Source organism: Hyperolius riggenbachi, chromosome 8, assembly GCF_040937935.1.
Source record: "Hyperolius riggenbachi isolate aHypRig1 chromosome 8, aHypRig1.pri, whole genome shotgun sequence".
Taxonomy (NCBI): Eukaryota; Metazoa; Chordata; class Amphibia; order Anura; family Hyperoliidae; genus Hyperolius; species Hyperolius riggenbachi.
The window spans coordinates 82,850,751-82,864,399 of NC_090653.1; the positions used below are offsets into that span (position 1 = coordinate 82,850,751).

At 44.5% G+C, this 13,649-nt stretch overlaps 1 protein-coding gene across 2 annotated transcripts in view; it reads right to left on the reverse strand.

Annotated features, from left to right (window-relative positions):
- Positions 1–13,649, reverse strand: part of MAP3K10 (mitogen-activated protein kinase kinase kinase 10) — a 108,254-nt gene that overhangs the window by 27,530 nt on the left and 67,075 nt on the right. For both annotated transcript variants that reach the window (XM_068250819.1, XM_068250818.1), the window contains exon 7: positions 5,173–5,295. In XM_068250819.1, the coding sequence (XP_068106920.1) occupies positions 5,173–5,295 (123 nt within the window). The remainder of the gene's footprint in view (positions 1–5,172; positions 5,296–13,649) is intronic.

Below are 13,649 nucleotides of genomic sequence, written 5' to 3' on the forward strand. Positions count from 1 at the left end.
TACCTGGAACTAAGCTGACCATACACCATACCTGGAGCTAAGCTGACCATACACCATACCTGGAACTAAGCTGACCATACACCATACCAGAAGCTAAGCTGACCATACACTATACCTGGAACTAAGCTGACCATACACCATACCTGGAACTAAGCTGACCATACACCATACCTGGAACTAAGCTGACCATACACCATACCTGGAGCTAAGCTGACCATACACCATACCCGGAACTAAGCTGACCATACACCATACCTGGAACTAAGCTGACCAATGCACCATACCTGGAGCTAAGCTGACCATACACCATACCTGGAGCTAAGCTGACCATACACCATACCTGGAACTAAGCTGACCATACACCATACCAGAAGCTAAGCTGACCATACACTATACCTGGAACTAAGCTGACCATACACCATACCTGGAACTAAGCTGACCATACACCATACCTGGAACTAAGCTGACCATACACCATACCAGGAGCTAAGCTGACCATACACCATACCTGGAACTAAGCTGACCATACACCATACCTGGAGCTAAGCTGACCATACACTATACCTGGAACTAAGCTGACCATACACCATACCTGGAACTAAGCTGACCATGCACCATACCTGGAGCTAAGCTGACCATACACCATACCTGGAACTAAGCTGACCATACACCATACCTGGAACTAAGCTCACCATACCTGGAACTAAGCGGACCATACACCATACCTGGAACTAAGCAGACCATACACCATACCTGGAACTAAGCTCACCATACCTGGAACTAAGCGGACCATACGCCATACCTGGAATTAAGCTGACCATACACCATACCTGGAACTAAGCTGACCATACACCATACCTGGAACTAAGCTGACCATACACCATACCTGGGACTAAGCTGACCATACACCCTACCTGGAACTAAGCTGACCATACACCATACCTGGAACTAAGCTGACCATACACCATACCTGGAATTATGCTGACCATACACCATACCTGGAACTAAGCTGACCATACACCATACCTGGAACTAAGCTGACCATACACCATACCTGGAACTATGCTGACCATACACCATACCTGGAACTAAGCTGACCATACAACATACCTGGAACTAAGCTGACCATACAACATACCTGGAACTAAGCTGACCATACACCATACCTGGAACTAAGCGGACCATACACCATACCTGGAACTATGCTGACCATACACCATACCTGGAACTATGCTGACCATACACCATACCTGGAACTATGCTGACCATACACCATACCTGGAACTAAGCTGACCATACACCATACCTGGAACTATGCTGACCATACACCATACCTGGAACTATGCTGACCATACACCATACCTGGAACTAAGCTGACCATACACTATACCTGGAACTAAGCTGACTATACATCATACCTGGAACTAAGCTCACCATACCTGGAACTAAGCGGACCATACACCATACCTGGAACTAAGCTGACCATACACCATACCTGGAACTAAGCTGACCATACACCATACCTGGAACTAAGCTGACCATACACCATACCTGGAACTAAGCTGACCATACACCATACCTGGAACTAAGCTGACCATACACCATACCTGGAACTAAGCTGACCATACACCATACCTGGAACTAAGCTGACCATACACCATACCTGGAACTAAGCTGACCATACACCATACCTGGAGCTAAGCTGACCATACACCATACCTGGAACTAAGCTGACCATACACCATACCTGGAACTAAGCTGACCATACACCATACCTGGAACTAAGCTGACCATACACCATACCTGGAACTAAGCTGACCATTCACCATACCTGGAACTATGCTGACCATACACCATACCTGGAACTAAGCTGACCATACACCATACCTGGAACTAAGCTAACCATACACCATACCTGGAACTAAGCTGACCATACACCATACCTGGAACTAAGCTGACCAATGCACCATACCTGGAGCTAAGCTGACCATACACCATACCTGGAGCTAAGCTGACCATACACCATACCTGGAACTAAGCTGACCATACACCATACCTGGAGCTAAGCTGACCATACACCATACCTGGAGCTAAGCTGACCATACACCATACCTGGAGCTAAGCTGACCATACACCATACCTGGAACTAAGCTGACCATACACCATACCTGGAACTAAGCTGACCATACACCATACCTGGAACTAAGCTGACCATACACCATACCTGGAGCTAAGCTGACCATACACCATACCTGGAAGTAAGCTGACCATACACCATACCTGGAGCTAAGCTGACTATACACCATACCTGGAACTAAGCTGACCATACACCATACCTGGAGCTAAGCTGACCATACACCATACCTGGAACTAAGCTGACCATACACCATACCTGGAGCTAAGCTGACCATACACCATACCTGGAGCTAAGCTGACCATACACCATACCTGGAACTAAGCTGACCATACACCATACCTGGAGCTAAGCTGACCATACACCATACCTGGAACTAAGCTGACCATACACCATACCAGAAGCTAAGCTGACCATACACTATACCTGGAACTAAGCTGACCATACACCATACCTGGAACTAAGCTGACCATACACCATACCTGGAACTAAGCTGACCATACACCATACCTGGAGCTAAGCTGACCATACACCATACCTGGAACTAAGCTGACCATACACCATACCTGGAACTAAGCTGACCAATGCACCATACCTGGAGCTAAGCTGACCATACACCATACCTGGAGCTAAGCTGACCATACACCATACCTGGAACTAAGCTGACCATACACCATACCTGGAGCTAAGCTGACCATACACCATACCAGGAGCTAAGCTGACCATACACCATACCTGGAACTAAGCTGACCATACACCATACCTGGAGCTAAGCTGACCATACACCATACCTGGAACTAAGCTGACCATACACCATACCTGGAACTAAGCTGACCAATGCACCATACCTGGAGCTAAGCTGACCATACACCATACCTGGAGCTAAGCTGACCATACACCATACCTGGAACTAAGCTGACCATACACCATACCTGGAGCTAAGCTGACCATACACCATACCTGGAGCTAAGCTGACCATACACCATACCTGGAACTAAGCTGACCATACACCATACCTGGAACTAAGCTGACCATACACCATACCTGGAACTAAGCTGACCATACACCATACCTGGAGCTAAGCTGACCATACACCATACCTGGAAGTAAGCTGACCATACACCATACCTGGAGCTAAGCTGACTATACACCATACCTGGAACTAAGCTGACCATACACCATACCTGGAGCTAAGCTGACCATACACCATACCTGGAACTAAGCTGACCATACACCATACCTGGAGCTAAGCTGACCATACACCATACCTGGAGCTAAGCTGACCATACACCATACCTGGAACTAAGCTGACCATACACCATACCTGGAGCTAAGCTGACCATACACCATACCTGGAACTAAGCTGACCATACACCATACCAGAAGCTAAGCTGACCATACACTATACCTGGAACTAAGCTGACCATACACCATACCTGGAACTAAGCTGACCATACACCATACCTGGAACTAAGCTGACCATACACCATACCTGGAGCTAAGCTGACCATACACCATACCTGGAACTAAGCTGACCATACACCATACCTGGAACTAAGCTGACCAATGCACCATACCTGGAGCTAAGCTGACCATACACCATACCTGGAGCTAAGCTGACCATACACCATACCTGGAACTAAGCTGACCATACACCATACCTGGAGCTAAGCTGACCATACACCATACCAGGAGCTAAGCTGACCATACACCATACCTGGAACTAAGCTGACCATACACCATACCTGGAGCTAAGCTGACCATACACTATACCTGGAACTAAGCTGACCATACACCATACCTGGAACTAAGCTGACCATGCACCATACCTGGAGCTAAGCTGACCATACACCATACCTGGAACTAAGCTGACCATACACCATACCTGGAACTAAGCTGACCATTCACCATACCTGGAACTATGCTGACCATACACCATACCTGGAACTAAGCTGACCATACACCATACCTGGAACTAAGCTAACCATACACCATACCTGGAACTAAGCTGACCATACACCATACCTGGAACTAAGCTGACCAATGCACCATACCTGGAGCTAAGCTGACCATACACCATACCTGGAGCTAAGCTGACCATACACCATACCTGGAACTAAGCTGACCATACACCATACCTGGAGCTAAGCTGACCATACACCATACCTGGAACTAAGCTGACCATACACCATACCTGGAACTAAGCTGACCAATGCACCATACCTGGAGCTAAGCTGACCATACACCATACCTGGAGCTAAGCTGACCATACACCATACCTGGAACTAAGCTGACCATACACCATACCTGGAGCTAAGCTGACCATACACTATACCTGGAACTAAGCTGACCATACACCATACCTGGAACTAAGCTGACCATACACCATACCTGGAACTAAGCTGACCATACACCATACCTGGAGCTAAGCTGACCATACACCATACCTGGAGCTAAGCTGACCATACACTATACCTGGAACTAAGCTGACCATACACCATACCTGGAACTAAGCTGATGATACACCATACCTGGAACTAAGCTGACCATACACCATACCTGGAACTAAGCTGACCATACACCATACCTGGAACTAAGCTGACCATACACCATACCTGGAACTAAGCTGACCATACACCATACCTGGAACTAAGCTGACCAATGCACCATACCTGGAACTAAGCTGATGATACACCATACCTGGAACTAAGCTGACCATACACCATACCTGGAACTAAGCTGACCATACACCATACCTGGAACTAAGCTGACTATACACCATACCTGGAACTATGCTGACCATACACCATACCTGGAGCTAAGCTGACCATACACTATACCTGGAACTAAGCTGACCATACACCATACCTGGAACACATTCCTCACATAGACCTTCAAACTGATCATGGTATTGCAGGAGTGAATAATGTTATACCATCCAGGTGGTATGGTGTGTGGTCAGCTTTAAACACAGGAAGGACAGCGTGTCGGTGAGTGTGATGCTCAGATATTTCCCTACACTCCTCATATAAACTCACATCGGATGGCGCGGAGTCTGGGGATGATCAGAGGGCTTCCTGGGGGGCTGTAGCTGCTGGACCCCTGGCCTTTGCACTTGTCCAGTGTTGGAGATGCTTGTACTGTGATCTTGTGTTCAAATCCTGAAAATAGAATCATAACAGGTGAAGCACTTGTTTGTTTGTGTGACCAGTATAAAAAAAAAATCCGACCCTTCAACCACCCTCACAGTAATCCCCTCTGTGCTACCTTGTATAAATACATCTGCCCCTCAGTAAGTGGAGGTCAGCCTCTCTCCCTCCCATCTGAATAGCAGCACAGTGAAGCACATATACCTATTCCAGCATCGGGTCCTCTTCTCTTCACTGCAGCCGGTACAGCAGTGTCTCTCCACAGTCTCCCAATGCATGTCATGTGACATCAGGAGCATACAGATAGACTCTTCTGCATGCTGAATGGCTGCAGTGAGGAAGAAGAGAGGACCTGGCGCTGGAGTAGGTATATGGTATAAGTGCTCTGCTATTCAGACTGGAGGGGGGAGAGGCAGGCCATCATCGGGCTATAGCTCCATCCTTGGTCACACCACCATTGAATATTTGTGAGATGGAGTAAGAGGGATATGGTCATGGTCATATCTATTTTCTTTAAACGAATTCAGATTGCCATGCAGATCCTCTGCCTACAGCACTTCAAACTACTGCCCCAGAACAAGCATACAGGCCAGATCCTCTGCCTACAGCACTTCAAACTACTGCCCCAGAACAAGCATACAGGCCAGGTGCTCTGACTACAGTCCAATTACACTAGATGAATGCTTGTTTCAGGTATGTGAATCAGACATTAGTGAAGCCAAAATATTAGTGGAGAACCAGGAAATCTGTATTAATTGGAAAGATTTTGCAGCCTCCATATTTCTCTTCCTACAGGGTCACTTAAAAGTGGAAGGCTACCAAAACACCTGCTATAAACAAGACACAGGACATTTATATTGCGCTTTTCTCCTGGCTGACTCTAAGCGCCAGAGCTGCAGCCACTAGGGCACGCTCAGTAGGCCGTGGCGGTGTTAGGGAGTCTTGCCCAAGGTCTCCTCACGGAATAGGTGCTGGCTTACTTAACAGGAAGGGCCAAGATTTAAACCCTGGTCTCCTGTGTCAGAGCCCTTAACATTCTACTATCCATCCACTATAGGACCCCAGATGCATCTTGTGAATACAACAATCCTAGTGAGGTTAGTGTACATACATGATGAATTATTTCATAGCAGAGAAGTGGGTTAGATTCTAGCAGAGACAAACTATACCTCAGGACAGAACCTATTTTATTTTCAGAACCATGCAAATAAAGGAGGCGATTACAGGAAGTACAGATACTTATAGGGTGACTGCAATACTTGTGAGCGCACATCATCATGACACAGGTATGCCAAATGTTTAACGTTTTACAATTTACTGCTGAAATAATCTCTAGCCTTCAATTGTTAACTAGTGAATCAGTCTAATTACCTCGTCAAAGCTTTGCATAAGCTAGGCAGTTAACTGTCCACTTCTTGTTTTACTATTTCTTATTTTTTCCCTTTTTTGTGTGAAAAAAAACAGAGCATGTTGCACTTTTCTATAAAAATTGATTACGAATCATTTCTAAATGTCAACAGGGGTGGAATTACTTATATTGTTCAATTTGAACAGTTCAGTACTCAGTACTAGCGATTATCAATGATATGAAAATACTAGTTTATGCAAATTTGTGAAAATTTGTATGCAAATATATGCAGCTTGAAAATAATCAGGCCCCACCCAGGTTTAAATTGATTGGTCCAATTTCAAGCTGCATATATTTGCATAAAAATGTACATAAATTTGCATAAAGTCAGATGTATTTGCATACCATTGATCATCCCTTCTCAGTACAAGTGCCACTCAAATTCCTGTGTAATAGCAATAAAGTCCCACAAATTCCACATGAAGTCCTTTTCCTCCTCTGCAGATATTTCAAGGTCCCTCTTCTTGCATATCACAGTACACGTCCACCACACCCAATCAGAAGCCGCTGACCAGATGCGATGACCACCAGGGTGTAGGACAGGCATGGGCAAACTTGACTCCCCCCAGCTGTTAAGGAACTACAAGTCCCACAATGCATTGCAGGATTCTTACAGACACAGTCATGACTCATAAAGGCAAATGCATTGTGGGACTTGAAGTTCCTTAACAGCTGGAGGGCCAAGTTTGCCCATGCCTGGTCTAGGAGCACTTTTGGAATATTCCCAGGTCACCCCCCGACCTCCACGATCAGATACAATCCACTCCCTATTCCACCTTCCCATTATATATCCCATTCATGGCCAAAGTGGTAACCTAAAATAAAAACCTCTCATAGCATAATATTGTAAAATGATTTAATAGTATAAAAAGGAATTTCATTCACATAAATGAACTTGTAAAAACTGCATAGAGTTTTATGTATGGGCTTCTCCACCATTTGGGGGAGAACAGTGCGCAACTTAGAAACATAAAGGGAACCATCGTCATTCCCTGATAAACGTTGCCAGTTACCAGCTGTCATGGTTGGTAGGATTTAGGCTTTAGTTGTTTCAGGGTCAAACACCAGCAAAAAGCAAGCAGCCAGGGGACTGGGGAGGCAGACCAGAGTCAATGCATCTGATCTGCATGCTCAAGCCAGAAACCCACTAGGAGCGCTTTCTAAGCACTAGTAATTTGGAAAGCTCTTGCTAATGCAATGCTATGGGGGAATTTTTATAAAATCACATCGCTCAAGTGGGATCACACCCATAGCATTACATTAGCAAGAGCTTTTCAAATCACAAATCACTCAGAAAAACGCTCCTAGTGGGTTTCTGGCCTCAATCTGGGCCAGTAGCTGTAAGTATTAAAGGCTCAGCAGAGAAGTCAGGCAACTGGCATGGTTTATTACAGAATGAAGATGGCAGCAGGGGCGTAGCAATAGCCATAGCAGCTGCTATGGGGCCCTGGAACGTAAGGGGGCCCAGGTGGGACTTGGAAGTATTCACTATTAACTTTCTTGTTTCCCTCCACCCTCTATCAGTGCCCATGGCCATGGACTATATGCAGTGTAGATTGCATGAGAATGCATATTGCAAATTAACTCATAACCATAGGGTAGGGGCAGGTGGTATAGCTAAAGAGTGCCTAACACTGAGGGCCCCAGGGCCCCATGAAGGTTTTGCTATGGGGCCCCATAATCTCTAGCTATACCACTGGATGGCAGCCTCCGTATTCCTCTCACTTCAGGTTCCCTTTGAGGCAGGGGTGTCCAAACTTTTTAGGCCAAGTGCCACATCGCCATTCTTGATAGTGCTAGAGGGCCAAACTATCAAAATTAAACACAGTTTCTGACGATTGTCGTTAGGTACACTATGCCTGTGTCATTTTGTCAAAACATTTCTATGGAAATAACCCACATGCCGTGTGAAGTTAGCACAGTGGTAGCTGTTAAGCAGTGTCTGCTACCACAATGTTGGCTGATAACTTACAGATGGACAAAGAGGGAGGCAAGGTGGTGACACAAGGTGGCCCCAGCATGTGGCACTGCAGCTACAGCCTGCATAGAAATACCATCTGTAGAGAGCTTTGGGGCCACTAAAAAGGGCTCAGTGGGCCGCACTTTGTACATGCCTGCTTTAAAGTGATCCCAAGCCGAAGCTCGGGATCAAAATCAGATAGTTACCATAAGGGCTTGTTCACACTAAGGGGGCTTTTCGGGTTTTTTTTTTATGCGCCGGCAATTTTTAAAATCGCCCTAAAAGCGCTTGTGCAATGATTCCCTATGAGAGTGTTCACATCTGAGCGGTTCCATCCGATCCGCTCACCAAAGTGCTGCCTGTACAATTTTCGGGGCAATTTTCTTCAATGGAAGGCAAAGCGCTTGAAAAAGCCCTTTGTATAGCGATTTCCCCAGCGCTTTCATGAATAAATACATTATATTTATTCATTCCCAGGTGAAAGATTTCACTTTCTGACTCACGTCATGAAGGGAAAAAAAAAAATCGCTCTGCAAAAGCGCTTTACAAAAAATTCCTAACGCGCAGGTAGGCACTAAAAAAAAAATGTAAATCGCACACAAAATCGCAAAATGCTGATGTCAGCAATTGAAATTTATGATGTGAACAAGGCTTGATTCTGGGCATACACGAGTCGACCCGGTGGCTCGATTAGCTGCCGGATCGACTCCCGCCACGTACCCGCCGGCGCCCCTTATCTTCCGCTCGATTCCCCGCTATTGTCCGCCCGCGGGGATTGAGCGGGGAATCGATCCGGTGGGTCATTGGACCTGTCGGAAATTATCAATCGAGCTATCAGCGGCTCGATTGATAAGGAAGGATCCTACCGTGTATTCCCAGCATAAGAGAGGGAAGCCTCAGGATCCTATTGAAGCTTCCCTTTCTGACCTCAAGCTCCCTGAAGCGGAGGGGGGCTGCGCAGCTCTTCCTCCAGAAGCGTGGCTGTGCGCGCATGTGCAGTGCCATGGAGCTGCGGCTGGTTCGGCTATTGCACGGCCACTCTGTAGGAAGAAGAGCTGCGCGGCCCCAATATGATTAGTGACAATGCATAGAGAGGGAAGCCTCAAATAGGATCCTGAGGCTTCCCTCCCTTTAGGTAACTATCTAATTTAGTACCTGAGCTTCGACTCAAGTACTTTTTAAGGTGTTCATACACTATACAATTTGATTAGTCAAAAGAACAATGGATTTCATTTTGTAATTAAATTGATCAGGAAACAAAATGTTCTGTGCATTTAGCAGTGATTTGCTTCTGATTGCTTGACTCTTGAAAATCTATCCAAAGAGCTGAAAAATTCAGGCTGGGAACACACTAGGAGGTAAAGGTTGCGTTTTGCTGCATATGCGTTTGTGCGTTTTTAGTGAGTTTGCCGTGTGGTTTCTGTGCGTTTCATGTTTTGCGTTTTTCCTGCACATGCGTTTTCTTACGTTTTACGTGCATTTTTAATGTGTTTGCGGTTCGCATATACAAAATGTATATGCGTTTTGTATGCATTTGTTTAATGCGTTTTATGCAACTCATTAGGAAGTCAACAGGAAACAGAAATATATCAAACTTTTTTTTTTTAAAACGCATATAAAAAAGAATGCAAACAAAATGCACTAAAACGCAATACCTCTGCATCACCATTGACTTTCCTTACGTGCGTTTTTGATGGGATTTGGAAAAATATGCAACAAAATCGGTGTTTTTAAAAACGCACATTGCTGAACACAAACATATGCGTTTTTTAATGCCGCCCATTGACTTGCATTAGCTGCGTTTTCTGCAGCATTTTACGTTTCTGCCTAGTATGTTCCCAGCCTCAATCTAATAATTTAAAGAGGAACTCCAGTGAAAATAATGTAATAAAAAAGTGCTTCATTTTTACAATAATTATGTATAAATTATTTAGTCAGTGTTTGCCCATTGTAAAATCTTTTAAATCCCTGATTTACATTCTGACATTTATTACATGGAGACATTTTTACTGCTGGCAGGTGATGTAGCTGCTGCATGCTTTTTTGGCAGTTGGAAACAGCTGTAAACAGCTATTGCCCACAGTGCAACAAGGTTCACAGACAGGAAACTGCCAGGAGTACCACGGTCCTCAGTTTCTTGTGGGAGAGGTTTCACCACAATATCAGTCATACAGAGCACCCTGATGGTCTGTTTGTGAAAAGGAATAGATTTCTCATTTAAAAGGGGGTATCAGCTACTGATTGGGATAAAGTTCAATTCTTGGTTGGAAATTCTCTTTAAACGATCAGTTGAATGGTCTTACGTTTGTGGGTAAACGTGACTGATTTTGAGTGAACGTCCAATCTTTGAGGCCGATTTGTTACATCAATCAGTTTAATGATTGTGTAGGACCCCTCATCAGCTGTTCTGACAGTCCTGTAACACTTCCTGATCATCCTGATCACATGCACAGCTAGTCTATGACCTCTGAAGCAGTCATAGCTCTGGTATAAACATGAAATGAGACAATTACTGGAGCAACAGCAGCAGTGTGCTCATATCATAAATACATAATAACTACAACATGGGTTATTCAGGTATACAGTACAAAGAGCACCGAGGAAAAGTAAGTTGTAGTAATCTATACCAAGCAATCAGGCTCCAATTTACAATGGCCATTCCTGCCTGAAATCACCATAAATGGACGCATTGTTGCACGGCATATCATGTGATAGCCTTGCCCACGTACAGCTTGAGTTCAATCACAGCCGGAGTTATCACAGAGTACACTAGGCATGTGCCTGGAAGCACCAGTGCTGCAAAGGCTGCCTGTTCTGGGCTGCCTCTAGCCATCCAGCTACTTCTGGGCTGCCTCTTTTGTAACTGTTGCAATAACTGGGTCTGTGGTGAGGATAGGTGGGTCCACAGTGATTTAAGGTGTGGCATGCTTTGAGGGACAAATGAAATCGTGAAAAATGTTAACATTTAAAATACATGTAAACATATGCAAATAAGAAGTTTGTTTCTTAGAGAGTAAAATGAGCTGTAAATTACTTTCCTGCTCCTATGTTGCTATAACTTACAGTAGGTAGTAGAAATCTGACAGAACAGACAGGTTTTCGGCTAGTCCATCTCTTCATGGGGGATTCTCAGCATGGCCTTTATTCTTTATAAAGACTCTACCTGAAAAGGATTTATATAAAGTGCTGGCCAGCCTCCCTGCTCACTGTACACTTTTGTGGCAGTTGGGCAGAGCAACTGCCATTTACTACGTGATTTTTCAAAATAGCCACAGTTAAAATTGGAAATGCAAAGGTTTTTCTCTTTTTTTACTGTAGAAAAATAACTAAAATCAAAACGTGGACAGTGCAATAAATATGTTATGCAAGTAGAGCAAGTATTTATCTACTTATATTTGGGGGGAGGGGGGGGGTTCTGAGATAGTATGTCTAAGAGCTCCTCTTCAAGGTACTACCACTGTATGCTTAATTTGGTCTATGCCACAGATTACTCAGTAACAACAAAAAGTTAATAATTCACACTTTTCTTTAACTAGTATTTCATGCAGACCTGATTGCCAAAGGTTTTCTTACACAGTAATTGTATATAAAATGAATGCAGATCAGCACGGTTCCTGCAGCGATTTTATGCTGTTCCTGCACATGCTGCTTCCCCCTGCCTTGAGCCTTGTACTTATCCCTGTATGTGCCAAAAACAAAATCTAGCACTTATTTCTAATTGAGAGTGACCCATTACCCCAACTACAAGCACAATGTTTTTCCTGTCATGTGAAGAAAATTGGAGGCAGAACGTGTTTTAAACTCAGCTTTCATGTCTGCGGAGTCACCACTTAAGGGATACCTGAGGTGGCATGTGACATGATGAGATAGACATGTGTGTGTACAGTGGCTAGCACACAAATGACTATGCTGTGTTCATTTTTTTTATTTCTCTGTCTGAAAGAGTTAAATATCAGGTGTGTAAGTGGCTGACTCAGTCCTGACTCAGACAGGAAGTGACTACAGTGTGACCCTCACTGATAAGAAAGTCCAACTATAAAACACTTTCCTAGCAGAAAATGGCTTCTGAGAGTATGAAAGAGATAAACAGGGGAATTTCTTATCAGTGAGGACTATGAGTCAGGACTGAGTCAGCCACTTACATACCTGATGTTTAACTCTTTCAGACAGAGAAAGAAAAAAAAGGAACGCAGCATAGTTATTTGTGTGCTAGGCACTGTACATACACATCTATCTCATCATGTCACATGTCACTTCGGGTGTCCTTTAAATCAATGGGCTCAGCACCAATATTCTGGCACTCATCAACAGTACAAAAAGCAAGCAGGAGAAAGCAATAGATGTTGTATATGTAGACTTTGCAAAGGCTGTTGACATTGTTTCTCACAATAGCCTGGCAGAGAAGCTGAGGAATCGAATACAGGGAGTAGGAGAAAATGTGTGTACGTGGCTAGGGAATTGGTTAAGAGACAGAAACCAAAAGAGTGGTGGAAAACAAATCATACTCCAAATGGGAAACTGCTAGCAGTGGGGTTCCACAAGGGTCAGTACCAGGTGCAATCCTTTTCACTGTATTTAAGGTGGCTGGATAGTGTAATGGTTAAGGGCTTTGCCTCTGACACAGGAGACCAGGGTTCACATCTCGGCTCTGCCTGTTCAGTAAGCCTGAACCTATTCAGTAGGAGACCTTGGGCAAGTCTCCCTAACACTGCTACTGCCTATAGAGCACGCCCTAGTGGCTCTGGCGCTTTGAGTCCGCCAGGAGAAAAGCGCAATATAAATGTTCTGTGTTTGTTTTGTTAGCAATGATCCAGTAGATGGAAAAAAACATAATGTTGCCATCTTTGCAGATGATACAAAATTATGCAGAATTATGAACACTAAGCAGCGCCATCTTTGCAGATGATACAAAATTATGGCGAATTATGAACACTAAGCAGCATAGCATTATATTACAACAGGATCTCAATGGCATGGCCATTAGGAATGGTCAATGAG